Source organism: Carcharhinus amblyrhynchos, chromosome 8 (assembly GCF_965287045.1).
Source record: "Carcharhinus amblyrhynchos chromosome 8, sCarAmb.v2.hapA, whole genome shotgun sequence".
Classification (NCBI taxonomy): Eukaryota; Metazoa; Chordata; class Chondrichthyes; order Carcharhiniformes; family Carcharhinidae; genus Carcharhinus; species Carcharhinus amblyrhynchos.
This window is the reverse complement of record NC_137331.1, coordinates 28,862,671-28,885,621: the sequence shown is the minus strand read 5'-3', so window position 1 is coordinate 28,885,621 and position 22,951 is coordinate 28,862,671. Positions and strand designations below refer to the sequence as shown.

Genomic DNA, 22,951 nt, shown 5'->3' with positions numbered 1-22,951 from the left:
ACAGTGACTACATGCAGGCTACCTGCAAATCAACATAATTCCACTCAGAAACACAACAGCTTACCCTAACTTTGCTGATCGGATGGCGAAGGCATTTGTTGGCTCCTGTTTCCCTGAGTGTTATAGAATAAAACTGTCCTTTGTTCAGATAGGTCATCGGCCCTTCCCCCTGCTTTTGACGTAAAGACTTTGTGGCTTCCAACATGTACTGGAACGAATCTCTGGAGTAAAGGAAGAATTAATGATGGGTGAGTGCACAGTTCAAGGAAACATGCTAAGGGTCTAGTAAGTGTCAATGTTCATACTTTGGAGGTAGACTTAAAAATTTGCACAAATACTGGTTGGATCTAATGTCTGTTCAGAAGGTGTGGCACCGCAGTTGCTTATCACAGAGATCTTCTTTACACTCTCCTAAATGACATGAATAATTTTATTTTCTATAAAATGCAGTACATTAAATTAGCAGCACCAATCTAAAACAAACCAGCTTCATAAAATACCATGATTGGTTAAGACATACCAACAGCAGCAAAACTAGTTGAAGGGCCTGGGAGGGCTGAAGCTTTGTGTCCAACTGATTGTCTCAATTGCAATGGAACAGTTTTGAGAAGCCAGGAGGACTCCTGGAAAGGTGTCCAGATATTCCTCCCTCGGTTAGGGAGTCGAGAGACTGGTTAAAAACAGCAAACAGCCATAGCACATGGATTTCCTCCAGGTGCTCTGGTTTCCTCCCATTGTCCAAAGATGTGCGGGTTAGGTGGATTCGCCACGCTAAATTGTCCCTTAGTGTCAGGAGGACTATCTAGGGTAAATGCATTGGGTTATGGGGGATAGGGCCTGGGTGGGGTTGTGTTCAGTGCAGACTCGATGGGCCAAATAGCTTCCTTCCGCACTGTAGAGATTCTACGATCTATTTGGTGAAGGCAGTTGGCATTTCAGATGCTCAACCATCATCAGAATCTTTCTGACAAACCTGCATCAACTCCACCCGGAGAACATGCAAAGAAAGGAAGGGAGAAAATAGCCAGGAGAACAGAAAAATATCTCCAAGAGAACAGAAAACTGTTCAACACTGATAGTCTTTAATTTATTTCATCTTAAATTCATTTTTCCTGAGGCCATTAACTCCTTGCTGGGATATTGTTTGTTCAGTACTGGGCACCTATCAGTACTTCACCCACACATTCATTCAAGAGTCTTGGCAACAAGTTCAGTGGGTTAGTTTATCTCAGGGGACATTACCTCAGACTCACATAGGGTCGAACACAGAAACCATTCAACTCACATAAAAGACTGAGCCAAGAAATTAGTGAATAGGGTCTATCACACATTGTGCTTGACCAGGGCATCTGGCTGCTTCTCATAATATGGAGTTTCCAAATACATAGATCTCTCCAGAGATTCTAATGCCTTACCCTCCTGAATGCTCATAGATGAATTCTTCATCCCCTAATGAAGAGCTGCGGTATTTCTGCAGTTAAAGGAAGCAAAAGGCATGGGATTAGTAGTATATTCAGTAAGTGGTTGTAGATGACAGAGCCAAAGATTTTAAAAGTGAATCATTAGGAACGTTTAGGCTGCCCCTTTCCCCAGTTGCCAAATGAACTTACAGCTCAGCAACCCAACTTGTGATGGAAAGTACAAAATGACAAAGAAAAATTCACTGTCATACATTGTATCTCGCCATCATATTCCAGTCACAATAAAACAGAGACATATTGCAGTGGCTGCAGGTTCAGTTGGAAGGAATTGTGTAGCACCTTATTTATGTCGGGTAATCTGTTACAGACCCCTATCATTTTGACTTTTCTGATGTGAAAAGGATCTTGTACACACAAGGATTTGCAGCACAGTTTCTGATGTTTAGCTGTTGGTCTGACTTCAGCCTAACAGTTCACCCATTAGTAAACTATAGATTTACTCTAGGGTGACACAAGGTGAAAATATTACACGTTACCAATACTGAACGATACTTACAGACGTACATATAATACTTGTAATGCTATTTTCCAATCACTTTAAAAAACTTGTTTAAGATGTGAGCAATTTATGTTGCTCCCTCTCCATGACCTCTGATTCACAGCTTAAAAAATTGTGCTCTGCTTCCCTGATTGTTGTTCAATATTCGTTCAAGATGCAAGTATTCTTAAAATCTTCCTTCCTTCCAAAAGTGTCTTATTTATACGATCATGAGAATTCCCCTCCCACACACACACTTACTTCCCACAGCTATGTAGTCCCTGTATAAGAAATTACAGGCTTGGCAACCCAAAATAGTGATCCCCAACTGTTGGGTTCCAACCCAATGTCACGTAAGTGAGTGATTATTCATCACAATCCAAGCCTAGCTGATTGATGCTGGCTGAAGTTTGCAAGATCAGCATCAAAGCACTTCATTAACATCACCTCTCTGTCCCTGGTGCAAACATCCATACATGTCCGAAACAAAGCAAGACACATCCCAAAGAAAAATCCATCATCTTCAAATGTTTTAACTTATCGATCCAAGACATTGAAAAAAGTTAAGTTTTCATTTTTGATTATTTTCTCATGCATCACATTGTCATTTTTTAAAAAAAATGGATGGAATAGCACTCTCTGGGTGTGACAGTTCTGCAACAACAGGATGAAAACTGGAATTCCCAGGGTGAATCTTTGTCTCCCACACAAGTACAATTTCCCCTGTTGCCCCCTCGAGTATCTGGGCAACTCTCTAATACACAATATGTAGGAACAACTTCGAGCCCTACTTCCCACACAACGTGGACCCATGTGAAGCTTTCAGAAGCAGGAAACGAGGTGGCTGGGGACACTTAATTGTGTGTGGGGGGGGTGAAATGTCAGCTTCTTAATGGTGGGATGGAAGATGGGGCATGAAGTTAGAAGCAGATTAAATCCCAGAACACGGCTACCAAACAGCAAGTGACAGGAACCTATTTGTAATGTGTTAGCATGTCAGGCATACACATTAAAACACAGTCTCCAGATTAAATTGCATCTTTGCAAGTTGAATCTACTATCGCAAACATGTGCCTTCAGATTTCAACTAGTTAACGGTGATGGGCAGCAGGCAAAAAAGTCTTCCTAATAGATTTGAAGTTCATCAAAGCCACATTTCTAATTTTGTTGGGCCAGGGGAGAGGAGGCAGAGCTCAGGTAATGTTGTCCAGGGAAGTCAGGGGATGACTGCCTGTGTCAGGGACAGTGGTGGCTATCCAGGGAGATCAGGGTGTGGCTGTCAGTGGCAAGGAGGGTGAGGCCACAGCAACTTAAGGGGGATCATGGGGGACAGAGGGAGGTATCTGGAGGATAAAGGGAAGGTAATCTGTGGCCAAGACAGCTCAAGTATGATAGAGTGAGATCAAGGTGATGGAGTTGAGGTTGGGTGAGAACAGGTGAAGGGTAGAGAGAGGGCCTGGATACTGGGAACAGCTTAATGTTGATAGTGGGAGCCAGCTTTAGGTTGATCAAGAGTGATCGAGGGTCATGGAAGGCAGTGCCTGGGTGATATGGGAGGTTGTAGGGTGATGCCATACTGCTCCAGGGATCCAAAGGTGCCAAGTGGGGAGGGGTTCAATTCTAATTCTTCCTCTCAGACTGGCAGAACAATGCTGTTGGCTTTACAGAGAGTGGATGCCTGTCCGAGTGCTCTTCAATCATAGCGCCCGTACCTTTGACCCCTGAGGTAAAAGCGGTGTTAGTGTTTTCCGGCCCCACCACACAATTGGCTGTGCCCCTGAAATGTACATTGCTAATTGGCTGGTCACTGCATGTGACCAGCTGACTGGCCTGAGTCCCCTTCTTTTCAGGAATACTCAACATTGGAAAAAGGTTCTGCCAACATCAGCGGAGGTGGCCTGTGTGTCAGGGAGAAAGCTCCTTTCAGCTAGGATTAACATTAAATGACTAACTTCGTGCACATGCTTATTGACCATTACAGAATTTAGTAACTTCCTTCAGCTCATGCCAGAAGTATAATTTTTAATGCCACTTTTGGATCAAATTGACTAAACAAAGAAGAGGTTATTTCACTGATTCCATGGGTTGGTTTGGGGGATCCTTGCTGATCCCATTATTTTCAGGCTCTACCACCCTGTTGTCATCCAACCATGCCAGTGAAAAGCTGCCCCAAAGAGCAGATTCCCCTCCTCCCTTCCCCAAAGCTGTACGGTCATGTCATTATTACAAGCCATACACATCCTGATGGTTAACTGAGGTTTCCTGACACTCTGACCCATAAATAAAGAACTGGTAGACTCCTCCATGAGAGGAGAGTAAGAAATGAGAGCCACGCCTGACCTGATTAACTGGGTGGAATTGACAGGTGAGAGTTATTCACGTCACTTCCTGGAGTCCAAAGCTGTCACTCAAGAGTTTGTATTTCCTGAGGCTTGCTCATCAATCCCTCCACTCGCTGCTTCCCTCACACTCATCACTTCACTCCCGTTTGCCGGTCATCCCTTTTGCTGCTTCCCTCCCCAACCCTCTCGCTCACTATCTCTTGTCTCTGATTTGCTGCCTCCCTTTCCACTTGCTCATTCTTTTTCTGGCCCTTCCACTTGCCGCCACTCATGTGTTCACCACTTCTCTTCCTGAGCCCTTGTTCACATCGACGGTTGGGGAGAAGGGATCAGCAAGCAGATAGGAGGTGGCAAGTGGGAGGGTCAGGGAGGGAGACAGCATGCAAGAAGGAAGCAGGAGGGTCAGGGAGGGAGACAGCGAACAGGAGAGTCAGAGAGAGAAATGACAAGTTGAGAGATGCAGCGATCTAGGGGTGGGAAGCAGTGATCAGGAAGCTGAGTGAAATATTTAATAAGTTAAGGGTTAAGCAAGTAAAGAGATACATTATTAAAAGTTAGCAAGAGGATTTTTATGGCCAATTTATACCACTGATCTGACCATTTTGCTCTTGTCGGTTTTGCTGAATTATTAAAGGAAGATTATTCCAAAGACATTCAACACATTTGAAAAAGGCATTTCTGTGAAATGTTTTAGATTCCTAGCCCAGATCTCCAAATATCGATGGAAAACTTTGTGTGAGACTTTCGAATCTGTGTAGACTTCCAAATACTATCTCTCCCCAATTTACTTTTCTAAGCACTGTGAGAAATATCATTTTAAAAATAGCGACCCATTTTATTCATTCAAATTTCATTGATTTTTCATCTAAAAAAACTGTAGGTGGAATAAATGCCACTACTTCCCCAAAAATTACCTAGACAGGTAATCTCTCACCTTAAGACCAGTCAGCATGACATTGGCCATCTTAATTTCTCTGCTCCCCTTACCCCTTACTCCGTTCTGTGACGTTGTTATTGAGCCTGCTGACAAGCACAGGGCTTGTTGTCTGGCTTACCAACCTCCATCTTGCAGCGACAGAGTGCCAAATCTCAGACGCTTCTCCCTACCTTCCCCTGGAATTTACTAAGAGTTCTAGGATACTGACTGGTGTAGACCAATACAGCATAGTTCTCTAAAGACATTTTCTGTTATCTTGGGTAAGATTAAAGTTGCAATAGTCCCAGATGACCATAGGCTGCTCTCCTCTTTGAGTGAGGAGAGCTGACTGGTCGTGATTTAACCTGAGAGTCACCACACCTCAGGTATGGGGCAAAGTTGAGAAGGCAATACCTTCATGAATAACCTCTGCCGCACTGCTGACATCACTCTACATCACTAACCAAGTGTCCAGCCAACTGAGCTAAACCGCATGTTATTTTAACACTCAATCAAAACCGGATAACCATATTAAAGTGACTAATTTTTGGTATTAAGCCCATTTACATAGCATCATAGAATCCTACAGTGCAGAAGGAGGCCATTCAGCCCATCAAGACTGCACTGACCACAATCCGACCCAGGTCCTATCCCCATAACCCCACGCATTTACCCTTGCTAGTCCCTGACAGTAAGGGGCAATTTAGAATGGCCAATCCACCTAACCTGCACATCTTTGGGCCTGTGGGAGGGAACTGGGGCACCCAAAGAAAACCCATGTAGACATGGGGAGAATGTGCAAACTCCATACAGAGAGTGACCCAAGGCCAGAACTGAACCCGGGTCCCTGGCTCTGTGACGCAGCAGTGCTAACCACTGTGCCACCCCCAAATTTTAACTGTTGCTATAACGACACACCTAATGCATGAAGGAATAATTGTTTTGGGAAGAAAAAGAATAAATAATTACATTCTATTACAATTCCTGGTATATAGAAGATTTTCAGTTTTTGACTATGCAAATAAATTCTCTCAGAATAACCAAATTGATGCAATTTTGAGCATCTTTGGGTCAATTTCCCTACTGCACCCAAAATAGAAACTCCAAACCACAAGGTCTAAAGCCCCTGCTTGTTGGGAAGACAGTGCATCACTAAAACAAAATGCAATGGAGACTCTACAGCACTGTAGTGAGAGTAGCTGGATTCAGCAACTGATGCTGATGTCATTATAAATCATATGGGAGCAACTTGACTGCTTCAGCTATTGGCGATGGTTGCGATGTCTGTTGCGCAAGTCAATTACTCAACTGACTATGAAAGGTGAACACCCAAGGAAGGTAAGCTTAAGAGGGCAGTAGTTCCTAGAATGTGAAAAAACAGGACAATTCATCAGAGTATTTCTAGGAGTTCCTTCTGAAAATCTAATTTCTCATAGTAGTACACAATACTAAGCTGTGCAATCTCAGATTCAATCTTCAGTCTGTATACCAAGTTTGGAAATTTGAATAATTTGGGGCGGAGATATTAAATTTGACTGAGGTGAGGTGAAGTCAGACAGGATACCGCCTCCAGCTACCCAATGAGGTCTGCTCTGAAAAATGTGATCATTTGGGCTAAAACCAGAAATGGCTAGACATGTGGCAACATTCCCAATAATTGTTAGCCAGAAATGGATGATTCATCTCAGTCTGCTCCAGAAGTCCCCAGCATCACGGATCCCTATCTTCATCAAATTCAATTCACTCCAGGTGAAACCAAGAAACAGCTGAAGGCACTGGATACTGCAAAGTCAATGAGTCCTGACAATATTCTGGCAATGGTAGTGAAGACTTGTGCTCCAGAACATGCTGCACCCCTAACTAAGCTGTTCCAGTACAGCTATAACACATCTACCCGGCAATGTGGAAAATTGTCCAGATTGCCCAAGAAACAGGACAAATCCTCTCAAATATCAGCAAAGTGATGCAAGAGGTCATCAACAGTGCTATCAAGCAGCTCTTACTGTTCACTGATGGTCAGTTTGAGTCCACCAAGGCCAAAAGCTCCTGACCCCATTACGGCCTCGGTTAAAACATGAACCAAAGAGATAAATGTCAGAGGTGAGGTGAGATTGACTGCCCTTGACATCAAGGCAACATTTGGCTAAGCATGGCATCAAGGAGCCTTGGCAAAACTGGAATTGGGGAAAACTCTCAGCTAGTTGGATCACACCTGGCACAAAGGAAGTTGGTCGTAGTGGTTGGATGTCAATTATTTCAGCTCCAGAACTCCACTGTAGGTGTGTTCTAGGCCCAACCATCTTCCACTGTTTCATCAATGACCTTCCTTCCAAGTAACTGCACAATATTCAGTGCTATTTGTGACTCCTCAGATACTGAAGCAGTCCGTGTCCAAACACAGTAGGATCTGGACAATATCCAGGCTGAAAAGTGGTAAGTAACATTTGTGCCACATACATGCCTGGCAATGACAATCTCCAAAGAGAAGATCTAACAATCACCCCTTGACATTCAAAATCATTACCATTGCTGAATCCCCCATCAACATCCGAGGGGTTACCACTGACAATAAACTGAACTCGACTAGTCATATAAATACTGTGGTTACCACAGCAGGTCAGAGGGTAGGAATCCTGTTGCAAGTAACTCACCTCTTGACACCACAAGCCTGTCCAATTTCTTCAAGACACAAGTTAGGCGTGTAATAGAACTCTACTTGCCAGGATGAGTGCAGCTCCAACAATGCTCAAAAGGCTTGATACAATCCAGTATAGAGCAGCCTACTTGACTGCTCCCCCTTCCACAAACATTCACTCCCTCCACTACCAATGGACAATGCCAGCAGTGTGTACCATTTACAAGATGCACTGCAGGAGCTTACCAAGGCTCCTTAGGCAACATCTTCCAAACCTACGACTGCTATCATCTAGAAGGACAAGAGCAGCTGATACCTGGGAACATCACCATCTGGAGGTTCGCCTCTAAAGCACTCACCATCCTGACTTAGAAATATATTGCTGTCCCTTCGTGTCACTGGCTTAAAATCCTGGAGCTCTCTTCTTAACAGCACCTACACCACATGGGCTGCAACAGCTCAAGAAGGCTACTCATAACAACATTTTCAAGATGTATATAAGGATGGGAAATAAATTCTGGTCTAGCGAGCATTGCCCACATTCCCTAAATTAATTCTAAAAAATTAAAAATCTGTGGAGAGAGAAACGGTTAACATTTTGGGTCCAATGTGACTTGTCTTCAGTTCTGAAGAAGAGTCACATTGGACTCAAAACATTAACTGTTTCTCTCTCCACAGATGCTGCCAGTCCTGCTGAATTTTCAGCAATTGCTGTTTTTAGTTCAGATTTCCAGTTTCTATGCAAGTTTGCTTTAATTTTAGCAATTGCATGGGAAGTAGTTAAGGTCAGATTCAGACTCAGCTGTGAGCAGTCCTGTTGACAGTCAATTATTGTCTTCATGCATGAAATTGGAAGGGGAGGTTCCACAGCTGTGGAAACTGCACCCTAGTAAAAGTCAGAACTTCTAGAGCAGGACGGGTGTAAACGAAGGAGGTGGAGGTTGAAGAGAGGGAACAGAAACCAAAATAAAGGTTTTAGTACAATGTAGCAGCTGCTCCATACTTCCCCATGGCCTTTCCTCAAACTATCAAAAACCATTAACTCACTTCCATTCCCCCTGTGCAACAACTCTGGCTTTAATTCCAACCTCAGTTAAACACACTTTTCACCAACTGTGTACAAAACAGTTAAGACAAATAAAACTTTGCTGAGGGTAATGCTAGCAGATTTAGTTACGCTCGAGGAATTAGAAACACACCACACTTTTAACAGCATAGTAAGAATGGTCAGGTTAATTGTGTCCCAAGGTAGACTGCATTTAAACAAAAAGATTCTGTCTAGTGGTGATCCATGACTTTGTGAACATACCTTCAAGGGGAATTTGAGCTCATTTAAAAAAAATCATCAGCTGCAAAGGCTTACTCAGAAGCCACTCATCCGCAGTGCCCCAACCCCCCAATCCTGCAATCTATTGCAGCTCTATTGTGGAGAAACCCATCTCATTACATTGCAATTTTTTTCACCCTACCTAAGTAATGACACTTTCTCTTCCTGGTCACATGCTGATTCCATTGCAAGTGGAGGGGACACAATACCTGCCCTTCTACCCCCTCCCTTCTCACCATGAAGCTGAGCATAAGCACCTCATCTTACAACTTATCGCACCATCGCTACTGGACTTATCATGGAGTTGAACTCTGTTATAAGTCAGTGCCCCGCCTCCATTTTGTTTATTTCATTGCTGATTCTATTTTTTACTCTGGTTACTTTCTTTATTCCTTTCCTTCGCATTTGGACAGCTGCTACCCAGCCATTCACACCTCATCCAGGCACATCTTTTGTTTCTTTATTCACTACCATTCCATTTGGCTTTTGTACCACAAAATCTTTTGTCATTTAATCTTTATGTCCAATCACAGGCCTTCCTTTTACTATTTCTTCTCCGCCCTCACCCCTTTCACTTACTCAAAACCTGTTCTAGTTCCATTTTTCCTTGGTTGTGATGAAAGGTCATTAACTCTGTCTATCTCCTCAGATGCTGCCTGACCTGCAGAGTGTTTCCAACATTATTTTTGATTTAATTGGCAATGGGTTTTGCAGTCAAGGAGCTTTGAGATGGGATGCACCATGCAATGAAATACAATTTCACATCCATTACTTGTATCAATGATTTCCACCATTTTTTAATGGCCATAATTTTTCAAAAGTCACCCTACATGCAAGAAGGTAATCATACTGAGAACGAAACCCAAAGGAATGTTGCATTAGGCACACTTAAAGAGATATTTTAAATGCATAAGGCAGAAAGGAAGAGAAGACTATGTTGATATAGTGAGGTAATGTAAAGTGCGGGAGAAGGCTCAAGTGGAAAATAAACACAGGCCAAGTGGTCTGTTTCTCTGCTGAATAACTCAAGGCAACGTTTAGTAGAACCCTCAATGGTGGAATGCAGAACTTTAACAATCCAAAGGGTGGGGGGGAGGGGAGAGCTCAGGCTTATTATCTGTTTCATATGGAGTAAATTAATCCAACAATCACGTCACAGATATTCGTCAAATGAGGGAAAGGACAACAAAAAGATGAAGACTGAAGAAGCAGAAATATTCACCCTACCTCCTTTTATTCTTTCATGGGATGTGGGCTTCACTGGCAGGCTGAACATTTCAGAGGACAGTTAAGAGTCAATCATATTGCCATGTAGGCCACACAGGGCAAGGATGGCAGATTCCCTTCTTTAAAAGGACACTAGTGAACCAGACAGGTCCTCAGAACAGTGATCACCATCACCAAAGCAAGCTTTATATTCCAGATTTATTAACTGAATTTAAATTCAATGTCATGGTGGCACTTGAACCTGTGTCCTCAGAGGCCTGGGCCTCTCAATTACTATTCCAATGACATTACCTCTGTTCCACCAGCTTTCCTTTCATGATCACAGGGCATCCCAAAGCATTTTGCAGCCAATTGATTCCAAGAACCAAAGAACCTCTACAGTACAAAAGGAGGCCATTCAACCCATCGAGTTTGCATCAATTCTCTAACAGGGCATTGGTTAGGCAGGGAGCTGGCTAGCAACAGGTATGCTTCTGTCAGGGATGGTGGGAAGAGGTTGACCAATGTCTCAGCTTGAAGAAAGGTGGGAATGGGGAAGGTCAATCTGGTGGGCAGCCAATGCAGGGCTGGGGGGTAGGTTGGAGGGTGGGGGTGTGGCTCAGTGAAGGGGAGGTCAACTGCCTGGTGATGTGGATAAAATGGCAGGCCTGAGAAAAGAGGTTCCGGAAGTCACCCGAACGTGGAGATTTCTCTGGAAGACAACTGGATTCTGGAGGTAGTAGTGAAGACATTTAACTCCTGAATGTACCATGACCATGCCAGTGCCCGGGCAAGCTGGCTGACAGTTGGAAACCTGCACGATAATGAGGCTCACAGCTTCCTTGCAGGAGATTAGCTGCCCACTTAACTTCTGGCTTCAGTTAAAACTGGAAATGGACAGATTGGAGGCAGGTTTAGGTCACAAAAGAAATTTCATGCACTTTAATCCCCCACTGATGTAAACTCACAGGTTCTTTTTAGGTTAAAATTCAGCCTATTGGAACAGGAGTAGACCACTCAATCCCTCGAACCAGTTCCGACAATTATTAGATCATTGTTGATCTGTGCCTGGACCTCATTCAGGCTGAGGTTCAGTGGCTAGCAGCACTCTCACTCACGAGCCATGAGGTTGTGATTTCATGTCCCATTCCAGGACTTAAGTAGAAATCTCAAGTCTGACAACTCCAGCGGTGCGCTGAGGGAACACTGTGCTGTCAGAGCTACCTCTCCTGGTTGGAGGTCTTGATTGTTATCTCAGATGGACATAAAAGATCCCATGGAACTATTTTACAGAAGCATAGGGAAGTTACCCCTGGTGTTTTTGATCAATATTTGTCCATCAGTCAACATCATAAAAATATCATTTGGCCATTACTGAATCACTGCAGATGGGAGCTTGCTATCCACAAATTGGCTGCCACATTTGCTGAGAGATTATAATTTAAATGGATCAAAATTTAAGTCTGGGAAGACAAACAAACCAACCAGGGTTTTGATGCTCAATCTGAGTGAGTAGAGGTTAGAGGTTAAAGCAAAAACACAAGTGAGCCCAGCTGTAATGTCAGTGTTCAGACTCAGAGAGATTTGATGACATGCTGTGAGCTCAGAGTGAATCAGTGCCCTTAGGGGAAGGCAGGGGAAGAGGAAAGGAACCAAATCATCTCCTGCCTGAGCAGAACATTTTCATTTTGCTGCCCCAAGATAGATCAAGTCAATCTCTCTTTGCCTGCAAAAAAGCAAATTCATTGTACTGAATGTGTCAATATCAGTCCTACTTCCTTTATAGGGAATAAAGATGGACATTCCTTGTAGTCCAGGATGCTAATCCTAGTGGAGAAATATCATGAGTACCATCAGTCAGTACCAGAACTGCTGCGTCTCCATTGAGCAAAGGGATACAAAATGTACAAGAGGTATAGATTACTAATCCTCATTGGAGTCCTTCTCCTCAAATCTCTAGCTCATTCACTCAAACCTTTGGTAGACAAATGAGGATAAGCTGGCTTTACATTTATTGTGGGTTGACCATTTTTGTCATGATACATTGTTGAGAATAAATCTCTTGTTTCCGCTGCACTCTTAATTATTTAAGAACTCCTGGGCTTTGATCTTGGAGTAGGTCAATGATGACCTATGGTGAACTAGCCAGAATCTTCACATGGGTGGACACACACCGCTTGTAATGTTTTGCACGATTGTAACATACGAAAGAGAGTTGAGAAAATGAGCCACTGTGCAAGTAAAGCTGCACGTTATTATCTATCACACCTACAAACAGAATCATTTCTTACTGGTTTTCAGTTATTGCTAGGCGGGGTGCTATTGCTAGGTGTTATTACTAGGAGGGCAGCACAGTGGCACAGTGGTCAACACTGCTGCCTCACAGCACCTGGGTTCAATTCCAGGCTTGGATAACTGTGTGAAGTTTGCAGATTCCCCCCATATCTGTGTGGGTTTCCTCCAGGTGTTACAATTTCCTCCTACAGTCCAAAGATGTGCAGATTAAGTGGATTGGCCATCCCCCTTAGAGTCCCAAGGTATGTAGGGGGGTTAGCGGGGTAAATTTGTGAGATTTTGGGGTTAGGGCTTAGGTGGAATGCTCTGTCGGAGAGTTGGTGCAGACTCAATGGGCTGGATGACCTCCTGCACTGTAGGATTTATATTGCAACAACTGGAGATTTACTGGTACTCAATGTGATTTGAAAGCAATGACATTGAGACATATTTCACTAAACAATATAGGAATACCCTTGTTTATGGATATGATGGTGGAATGTTTTATAGGTTGTTATGAAGGTCTCCAGCACCTCTACAATTCTGAAGAACTCCACAGTTATGTTCAGGCTTAAGATACCTTGAATTAATAACACAACAGAAGATTACCCACACTTTGACTTTTAAAGATGAATTCAATTTTCAATAGTTAGGAAAAATTTCTCCTCATCACCGGTCTCCTGGACTATCCCATCAATAAACTATTTACTGTACAGCTATCACTCTGAGATCAGTAGCTGCAGACTCCAGTCCCTGGATAGTAGAACGCTGTCCAGTACGGGGTGCTCTGTACATGCTGAACACACACATCACAGAATACCAACAGTGCAGAAAGAGGCCATTCGGCCCATCAAGCCTGCACTGACAACACCGTCACACAGGCCCTATCGCCGGAACTCTATGCATTTACCCTGCTACTCCCCCTGACACTAAGGGGACAATGAGCATGGCCAATCAACCCAACCCACAGATCTTTGGACTGTGGGAGCAAACAGGAGCACCCAGAGGAAACCCACACAGACATGGGGAGAACGTGCAAACTCTACACAGACAGTCACCTGAGGTCAGGTCCCTGGTGCTGAGAGACAGCAGTGCTAACCACTGTGCCACCCTGAAAGTCATTAATTTAGTTGCTTTATAGAGTGGGAAGAGGAGAACTTCTGCTCTCCGAGTAATTAATGGAACAACTGGTAAGACTACAAATGTGATCGTCCTTTTAGAAAAACAAATATGATCCACATTCTGAAAATTTTTTGAATGCACTTTGGATTTGATCACCATGCAAAGTCAAAATGAAGCTTGAGGAGCTGTTCCCTTCACAGGGTCACATATTTAGACATTGATGTGAAGTTGAAATCATTTCCCACTGACACTAAAACCATTGCATAAATTCACCTTTGGAATGTTTCTCGTATTCCTAAATAATCCAAATAAATTATTGTTCCACAATTGGGAATAAACTCCCAACTAAAAAGAAAATAATAACATACATACTACTCCATTATATATTCAAAGAGCTATTGCTACATCGGAATGAAAATATTCCTCTCATCATAAAATTATTCATCTGAAACAGTCCTTCAGAATTTCTAAATATTAAAATGGGATTTAAACTCAGTTGGGTTCAGAGTATAGTGTACATCAAATAAATTGCTAAATACTGAAAATTGAGGTTATCATAAAATGGTCACAACATACAAGATGTCATCTGGCCAATCATGTCAATGCCAGGTCTCTGCAATGGCAACCCAACCAGTCCTATTTTTCTGTCTTTTCTGCCCAAACCCAGTAAATCATTTTCTCTTCAGATAATTATCCAATTCCCTTTTGAAAGTCATTGTTGAATCAGCCTTCAACACACTCTCAGGTAGATCTAAATCCTAATGATTTGTCATCTTTGGTTCTTTTGCCATTCTCCTTAAATTGGTGTCCTCTGTTTCTTAACCCTTCCTTCAGCGGGAACATAGAATCCCTACAGAGCAGAACGAGGCTATTTGGCCCATCAAGTCTATATCAACAATGATCCCACCCACGATTTATCCCCTTAATCCTATGTATTTATCCTGTTAATCCCTGACACTAAGGGGCAATTTACCACAGCTAATCAACCTAACCTGCACATCTTTGGACTGTGGAAGGAAACCAGAACGCCCAGAGGAAACTCACACAGACATGGGGAAAACCTGTTCATTTGCTCCCTAAATGTTAATAGTTTATATCTATGTGCGGCAGTTTTCTGCACACGCCTTTCACTGACTTGTTCTGGGATTGGAAAGCATCAGGTTAAGCTAATGAAATCACTGAGTGTACACAAATAACTGTGTATATGTCCACAGAGGTGTGGTCATTTTTGCTTTTAAAATTTAACCTTTATTTTCCAAGCTTCTCATTTCTTCAGACAGGTTTTGCAACAACCCAAATAAGGCAGGAGGATTCTTTGTTCAGAATAGGAAGAACTACTGTAAAACCAACACCAAATATCACGTTGGCAGTTTTCAGAGGCAAATACTGAAAAGAGCAAAGAATTGAAAGCAAACCCAATCCTGATTTAACGTTAACTGAAGTGCAGGTGTCAAAGGCAATCACAAAGAACTCATTCCCCAGCCTGATCAATGAAATAAGTGTGGTGTAGATAGGGGTTAGGAGAGCAGAACATTAATGTACAGTGGCAGCTTTTGGGTCGGGCATTGAGGCAGGGTCAGCCTGGAAGGTTCAGACCAGGTCAGCTGAATCTGAGTTGGGAGGGGGTCAAGGGTCACTGGGACAACGCAAAGTGCAGGAAAAATCCAATGAGCAAAGCCAGTATCTGGTCCGGCACACCACCGCACCAATGCAGTACCAAGCCAGATAAGCAGCCAAGTTATTTTACAATTTACTAAAAATTAAAATTCACGCATGGCAGCTTATAAAAATGCCCAGTTTTGGACATCTTTTGTTTTCAGACAACTGGGTCTGAGATATTGTACCTGTATCATATATGGTTAGTTCAGTCATTTAATGCCAAAAGCCATCTCAACATGACCTAGATATGCCCTTTCATTGACAACAGAAGATAGGGCTGATGATTATTCAGCCCCTCCAGCCTGTTCTATCTTTCAGTTGTGTCACGGCTAACGTGTACCTCAGTTCCATTTCACCATCTTTGCTACATACCCCAATGCAACAAAAATGCATCAACTATACCCTTGAAACTTTCAATTAACCCAGCGTCCAACCACAGCCCTGGCATGGAGAAAGTGACCCTTAATGTATCTAATGTACAAATCCTTGGTGGAACGAAGCATATTTTCATAAGTATAACATAACATAGGTTCATATCGGTTTAGTTTGAAACCACAACTTACTTCCACTGTTCCATCCTTAAATGTTTCACTGTAGCTGCTGTCAGGTGAGCTGCGCTGGTCATCTTTGAGGTAGTTGGTGTGTGTGACAGTGAACACTTCATACTGGCTGCTGCCAAGGTTCGGTTCAAAGATCACCCCTCGCTGTTCATCGCTCTCAGCTCTGCTATAGTGCACAGTGGGAGTCATTGTCCCCGAGTAGCTGGTGGGGTATCCTTCCGTTTTGATGCTCACCACCGCCACCCCAGCCACCGACACAGGTGTGTTCTCAGCTGGATTCGTGCCATAAGGCTCTCCCCGCTTTGAAGTGTCCAAATGCTCCGGGTGCAAGGACAGGTTCACTGGAAGGGACTTGAGAACTTGCACTCGATTGTCATGGACTTCTAGATCGTTCTGATTATCAGATGATGTGAGGCAATTTCTGATAAATCAAGGCACAGGAAAAAATGGGAGAATAAGAGCTTTTGAAATGGGATTCAAGGAAAACAACATTACTTATATTTAGCAGGAGACACTAGGACACAAGGGCACAGCTTCAGAGTAAAGGGACATAGAATCTATAGGATCCCTACAGTACAGAAGGAGGCCATTTGGCCCATCAAGCCTACATTGTCAACAATCTGACCCAGGTCCTATCCCCATAACCCCATGTTTTTACCCTGCTAAGCCTCCCCATAAACACTAAGGGGCAATTTAGCATGGCAAATGAACTTACGCAGCATATCTTTGGAGTGTGGGAGAAAACCAGAGCACCCGAAGGAAACCTGCGTTGACACAGGGAGAACGAACAAACTCCACACAGACAGTGACCCAAGACCGGAATCGAACCCAGGTCCTTGGCGCTGTGAGGCAGCTGTGCTAACCTCTATACCACCCATGGACTTTGTGGGTGACTCTTTAGAACTGAGACGAGGAGGAATTTTTTCAGCCAAAAGATGGTGAACCTATGGAATTCATTGCCACAAAAGGATGTGAAGGTTAAGTCATTACATGCGTTTAAGACAGAGATAGATAGGTTCTAGATTGGTAAAGGGATCAAGGGTTACGGGGAAAAAGCAGGAGAATGGGGTTGAGAAACTTATCAACCATGATTGAATTGCAGAGCAGACTCAACAGGCCAAATGGCCTAATTCTGCTCTTGTATCTTACGGTCTTATGGGCTTATACTCAACATGGAGTGGCAATGACATAATAGGGTTGTATTCTCCATCATTTCTTTCACTTCTTTTAGAATTTATGAACATGAACAGACGTTTTGTTCCTTTTCCCCCAAGCTTGTCAGCTTCTTCCCTCCCCTTGGTCAATGATTTAATTAGCTGAGTCATGCATCGGAAAGGTCCCAGGCTCAATCCGTGTTGAGTTGGAAAAGTGGCTCTTGCCACCCATGGGTGAGGGAGGAAAACAAAAATGAAAGATGGCCAGAGTTCTCTTGCTTGATGGCCATCTAATGACTACCAGTCAGAATTGCATGCATATGGCTGGATGAAGCTTGACAGGGGCTTATCTGTAATACTGACCCAAGATCTCCCAAACAGTCCAGCAACATGCGCTGTCAGTTCAAACAAATGATGGTGACTTGCATCATGGAACCAGAGACTAGACAATACTCAATCAAGCAATAAACACCATCAGAAAAGAATATGAAAAGAAAATCACATCAACAATAAAAGAAATAAATAGATTTTGATAGTATGATAAATAAAAATGCTTCTCCTTAACTAAAAACAGTTCCATGAGCAATAGGGTCAGTTCCAATTCCTGGCTCAAGTGATAATTCTTTATATGAAAGCCTCAATATTGTACCAATATAGACTTTCAAAGAGGGTTCACCATGCACCAATTGGGTCAAAAGCTGAAACTATAGCTGATTTTGCCCAAAAAACCATAACTAACTGCAAAGCCCAGTTGTTGCCCCAGCAGAGATCAGCCAATTCAGGCCCAAAAATCAGTTTTACACTAGTGTGAATTTACAGCTGGATCTTCTACTGCGCCCCATCACAGTGGATTGATAAATCCACTGAAGGTCAGCATCCAACTCAATTGCAGCCCATTAATGGAATGCATATGAAGGCCTGACCATCCATGACCAATTCTCTGCAGCACAAGCAGGAAAACACGCTGGTGCAAAACACATCTGGAATGAAGTGGGGTGCAGAATTTGGGACTCACCTGAACAATGCCTGTGACTGCCTCTGGCAAGAAACTACAAAGGGTTGTGAATGAAGCCCAGTCCATCACTCAAACCAGCCTTCCATCCATTGACACTGTTTACATTTCCGCTGCCTTGGAAAAGCAGCCAGCATAATTAAGGACCCCACACACCCCAGACATACTCTCTTCCACCTTCTTCCATTGGAAAAAAGGTACAAAAGTCTGAGGTCATGTACCAACCGACTCAAGAACAGCTTCTTCCTTGCTGCTGTCAGACTTTTGAATGGACTGACCTCGGATTAAGTTAATCTTTCTCTATGCCCTAGCCATGACTGTAATGCTACGGTCTGCACGCTCTCCTTTCCTTCTCTATGAACGGTATGCTTTGTCTGTAGCATGCAAAAACAATACTTCTCACTCTGTACCAAAACACATGACAACAATAAACCAAATCAAAGCAGTTCAGGATAGAAGCTGCCAGTAACCTTGGACCCCAGAACACCACAGTGATGGAGTTCAAGTAATAATTCTATATGCGTGAGCCTCATTATTGTACCAGTAGTGACTTTCAAAGGGAGTTCATAGAATCACAGATTCACAGTATATCATGGAATCCCACAGTGCAGAAGGAGACCATTTGGCCCATCGAGCCTGCACCAACCACAATCCCACCCAGGCTCTATCCCTATAACCCAATGCATTTGCTCTAACTAGTCCACTGACACCAAGGGACAATTTAGCATGGCCAATACACCTAACCCGCACATCTTTGGACTGTGGGAAGAAACCAAAGCACTGGAAACCCACGCAGCCATGGGGAGCACATGCAAACTCCATACAGACAGTGACCCAAGCCACCCCATAGTTCTTGGTTCAAAAGATGAAACTGCAGCTAATTTTGTTCATCCAGTATCATGACTAACTGCAAAGGCCAAATGTTGCCCCAGTTGAGATAAGCTAATTCAGCACGACCTGAAATCAAACCTGTGACCATTGTCGTTTGTTGGATTAGGAGTTCTTTAATACACAAGGTAATATCCCACAAGGTTGGGGATAATCTATTAGCTTGGATAGAGAATTGGCTAACCAATAAAAAGTTAATCAGTTGGGGCAAATTATTATCTCGATGGACAGAAACTTAAAAATGCTTCAGTGCAGAAGGATCTGGATATCATAAGAACATAAGAAATAGGAGCAGGAGTAGGCCATCTAGCCCTTCGAGCCTGCCCCGCCATTCAATAAGATCATGGCTGATCTGTCGTGGCTCAGTTCCACATTCCCGCCCTCTCCCCATAACCCTTAATCCCCTCGCTTATCAAAAACCCATCAACCCGTGTCTTAAAAATATTTAGCGAGGTAGCCTTCACCACTTCAACGGGCAGAGAATTCCAGAGATTCACCACCCTTTGAGTGAAGAAGTTCCTCCTCAACTCCGTTCTAAACCGCTCCCCCCTTTATCTTGAGACTGTGCCCCCTCGTCCTACTGTCCTTTCTGAGCGGGAAGAGTCTCTCCACCTCTATCCTATCCATCCCATTCATCATCTTATATGTCTCATTGAGATCTCCCCTCATTCTTCTAAACTCTAACGAGTACAAGCCTAGTTTATTCAGCCTCTCCTCATAGCTCAACCCCCTCAACTCCAGTATCAGCCTAGTAAACCTCCTCTGCACTCCCTCCAAGGCCAAAATATCCTTGCGTAAGTGCGGCGACCAAAACTGCACACAGTACTCCAGCTGCGGCCTCACCAATGCCCTATACAGCCGCAGCAAGACCTCCCTACTTTTATATTCAATCCCCCTTGCTATGAAGGCCAGCATCCCATTAGCCTTCCTGACCACCTGCTCACCTGCAAGCTGGGTTTTTGCGACTCATGCACAAGGACCCCGAGGTCCCTCTGCACCGTCGCCTGCTGCAGATTTTCGCCACGTAAGTAATAGTCCTTCCTGCCATTATTCCTACCAAAGTGGACCACCTCGCACTTGCCAACATTAAATTCCATTTGCCATTTCCTGGCCCATTCGCCCAGCCTATCTAGATCCTTCTGCAGACTCTCCACACCCTCCGCGCAATTTGCCGTTCCAACAATCTTGGTGTCATCAGCAAATTTCGACATCATACACTCGGTTCCCTCCTCCAGATCATCTATATAAATGGTAAATAGCTGAGCCTTATGCATGAATCCCAGAAAGTTAATATGCAGGTGCAGCAGGTAATAAGGAAGGTAAACAGCATTTTGGCATTCATTACTAATGGGATAGGATTGCAGTAGTGCTGTTGCAACTGTGCAGGGCATTGGAGAGACTGCATTTGAAGCACTGCACAGTTTTGGAACCCTTACTTAAGGAAGGCCACAAATGCATGAAAGGCGTTTCAGAAAAGGTTTACTAGATTGATCCCAGGGATGGTGGACTTGCCTTATGAAGAGAAATTGAGCAGTTTAGGCCTATACTCACTGGAGTTTACAAGAATGAGATCTAATGAAGGTATACAAGATGCTGAGGGAGATTGACAGGGGAGACGTGGAGTGGATATTTCCCCTTGTTGGATATTCTAAAATGAGAGGCTGTAGTTTTATGCCAAGGGGTAGCAGGTTTAAAACAGAAATAAGGAGGAATGACTTCACTCAAACGATCATGAATCGTGAGTGCAGAACACATGAGCCCTAGAGCGCAGAACACAAAAACAAATTTAAGGAGACACTAAGGGGCAACTCTCTGACACTAAGGGGCAACTTAGCATGGCCAATCAATCTAACGCACACATCGCAGAACTGTGGGAGGATATGGGAGCACCCGGAGAAAACTCTGCAAACTCCGCCCAGACCGTGACCCAAGCCGGAAATTGAACCCAGGTCCCTGGCGGTGAGGTACCAGTGTTAACCACTATGCCACCATGATATCCCTTATTCTCTTATCAACAGGTGGGCCTTCCAGATTCAGTGCCCAGAAAGTGGTCCATCTTCTAGCCTCAAAACGTTCCTGGAGTACCATCTTCATTCTTGGGGGATCCCGGAGATCCGATTTCATTTTCAGGATGTCCACCTTCTTTCTTCAATAGTGGGTCAGTCATGTTGGGCATCTTTTCAATGCTGTGCCCAGATAGGAGGGTAGAGTTTGTCATGATGTGGAGATGCTGGTGTTGGACTGAGGAATCACAGTAAGAAGTCAACCAGGTTAAAGTCCAACAGGTTTATCTGGTTGCAGAAGCTTCCAGAGTGTTGGTCCTTCTTCAGGTGAGTGAGGATTTGTGTTCACAAACAGACACGAACTCAATTTACAAGATAACAGTTGGAATGCGAGTCTTAACAGGTAATCAAAACTGGTTAAAGAGATGTGTATTGTCTCCAGCCAGGACAATTAGTGACGGCCTCAACCGGGATTTTGGGTTCATGTCACACTATCTGTAACCCCTACAACTTGCCTGGGTTTGCAAAATCTCTGACAGCCTGTGCTACCAAATCTCCGACAGTCTGAAAGCTTGTGCTACCAAATAAACCTGTTGGACTTTTACCTAGTGTTGTGAGACTTCTCACAGAGTTTGTGTCATCAGGCCTGCCCCATCACAGAACTGGGCAAACTCACTCAGTTGCATAATTAATGAGGTTGGGGCAAGAATTCTTCCCCTTTTCCATCAGCCTTTGTAGCAGGAAATACTCCATATTCCTGGCCTTCCCAGGGAATTGTTCCCTAGAAGCAAAGGTCACTGATGAAGCAGCTAAGGACGGCTACAAAAACCTTAGCCTTACCTTTTACACTGATGTGCTGGGCTCCACCATCATTGAGGATGGGGATGTTTGAAGAACCTCGTGCTCTTATTAGATGTTTAATTATCACCTTGATTCACAACTGGTTGTGGAGGACAACAGAACTTTGATTTGATCTTCTGATTGCAGTGTCACTTAACTCTGACTATGGCATGCTAGTTCTGCTGTTTCACACTTATACAACTCCGTGTTGTAGCTTCAGCAAGCACCTCATTTTTAGGTATATCAGGTGCTATTCCATTCATTATTTCCTGCAATTCTCATTGAATCTGGTTGTACCCCCTAACTCGATGGTAATAGTGCGAGGATGTAATGACTTCAATCAGGCCATTGAGGTTGGCCTACTGGAATATGAACTTCCTGATTAAGGAGGCAATTGACTGGCCAATCAGGGAGTCTCTTCCTGGTATTCAACTGGAAGTGTCAGTTCCTCTGGTACTGCTGACTGCTAGCACTCTGAGTACTGCTGTTGGAATTGTAAATAAAGAGATTCTGGTGAACGGACTTCTGCCTCCAAAGATTTATTGCAGAGATCACAGATTATGGTGGAATATAGTTCTGCTGCTGCTGATGGCTCACAGTGTCTTTGAGCTACCAATTCTGCTCTGAATCTATCCCATTTAATATGACAGCCACAATGTCATATTAAATCCCAAACATGATGGATTGTCTGCTTCGCTTGAATGTGGGACATCATCTCCAGAAGGACTGGCAGGTGGTCATTGGTACTTATAATGGCACGGACAGGGGCATCTACCACCGATGAACTGGTGAAAATGAGGTCAAGTAACTTTTTCCCCTCATGATGGTGCCCCCATCACCAGTTGCAGGCCCAGTCTAGCTGATACAACTCAGTGCCTGTAGGCCATTTCTGAGGATACTTAAGAGCCAACAACATTGCTTTGGATCTGGAATCACATATAGGTGAGACTGGGTAGGAACAACACAATTTCCTTCCCTAAAAGGACATTCGTGAAGAAGCGGAGTTCAACAATCCAGTAATTACATAATCATCATTACTGAGACCAGGTTTTCA

The 22,951-nt window shown here is 43.7% G+C and overlaps 1 protein-coding gene across 2 annotated transcripts in view; it reads right to left on the bottom strand.

Moving 5' to 3' along the window:
• Positions 1-22,951, bottom strand: part of grhl2b (grainyhead-like transcription factor 2b) — a 102,099-nt gene that overhangs the window by 61,223 nt on the left and 17,925 nt on the right. For both annotated transcript variants that reach the window (XM_080193811.1, XM_080193812.1), the window contains exons 4-6: positions 16,004-16,421; positions 1,416-1,471; positions 65-221 (exon numbers count right to left, since the gene is read on the bottom strand). In XM_080193811.1, the coding sequence (XP_080049937.1) occupies positions 65-221; positions 1,416-1,471; positions 16,004-16,421 (631 nt within the window). The remainder of the gene's footprint in view (positions 1-64; positions 222-1,415; positions 1,472-16,003; positions 16,422-22,951) is intronic.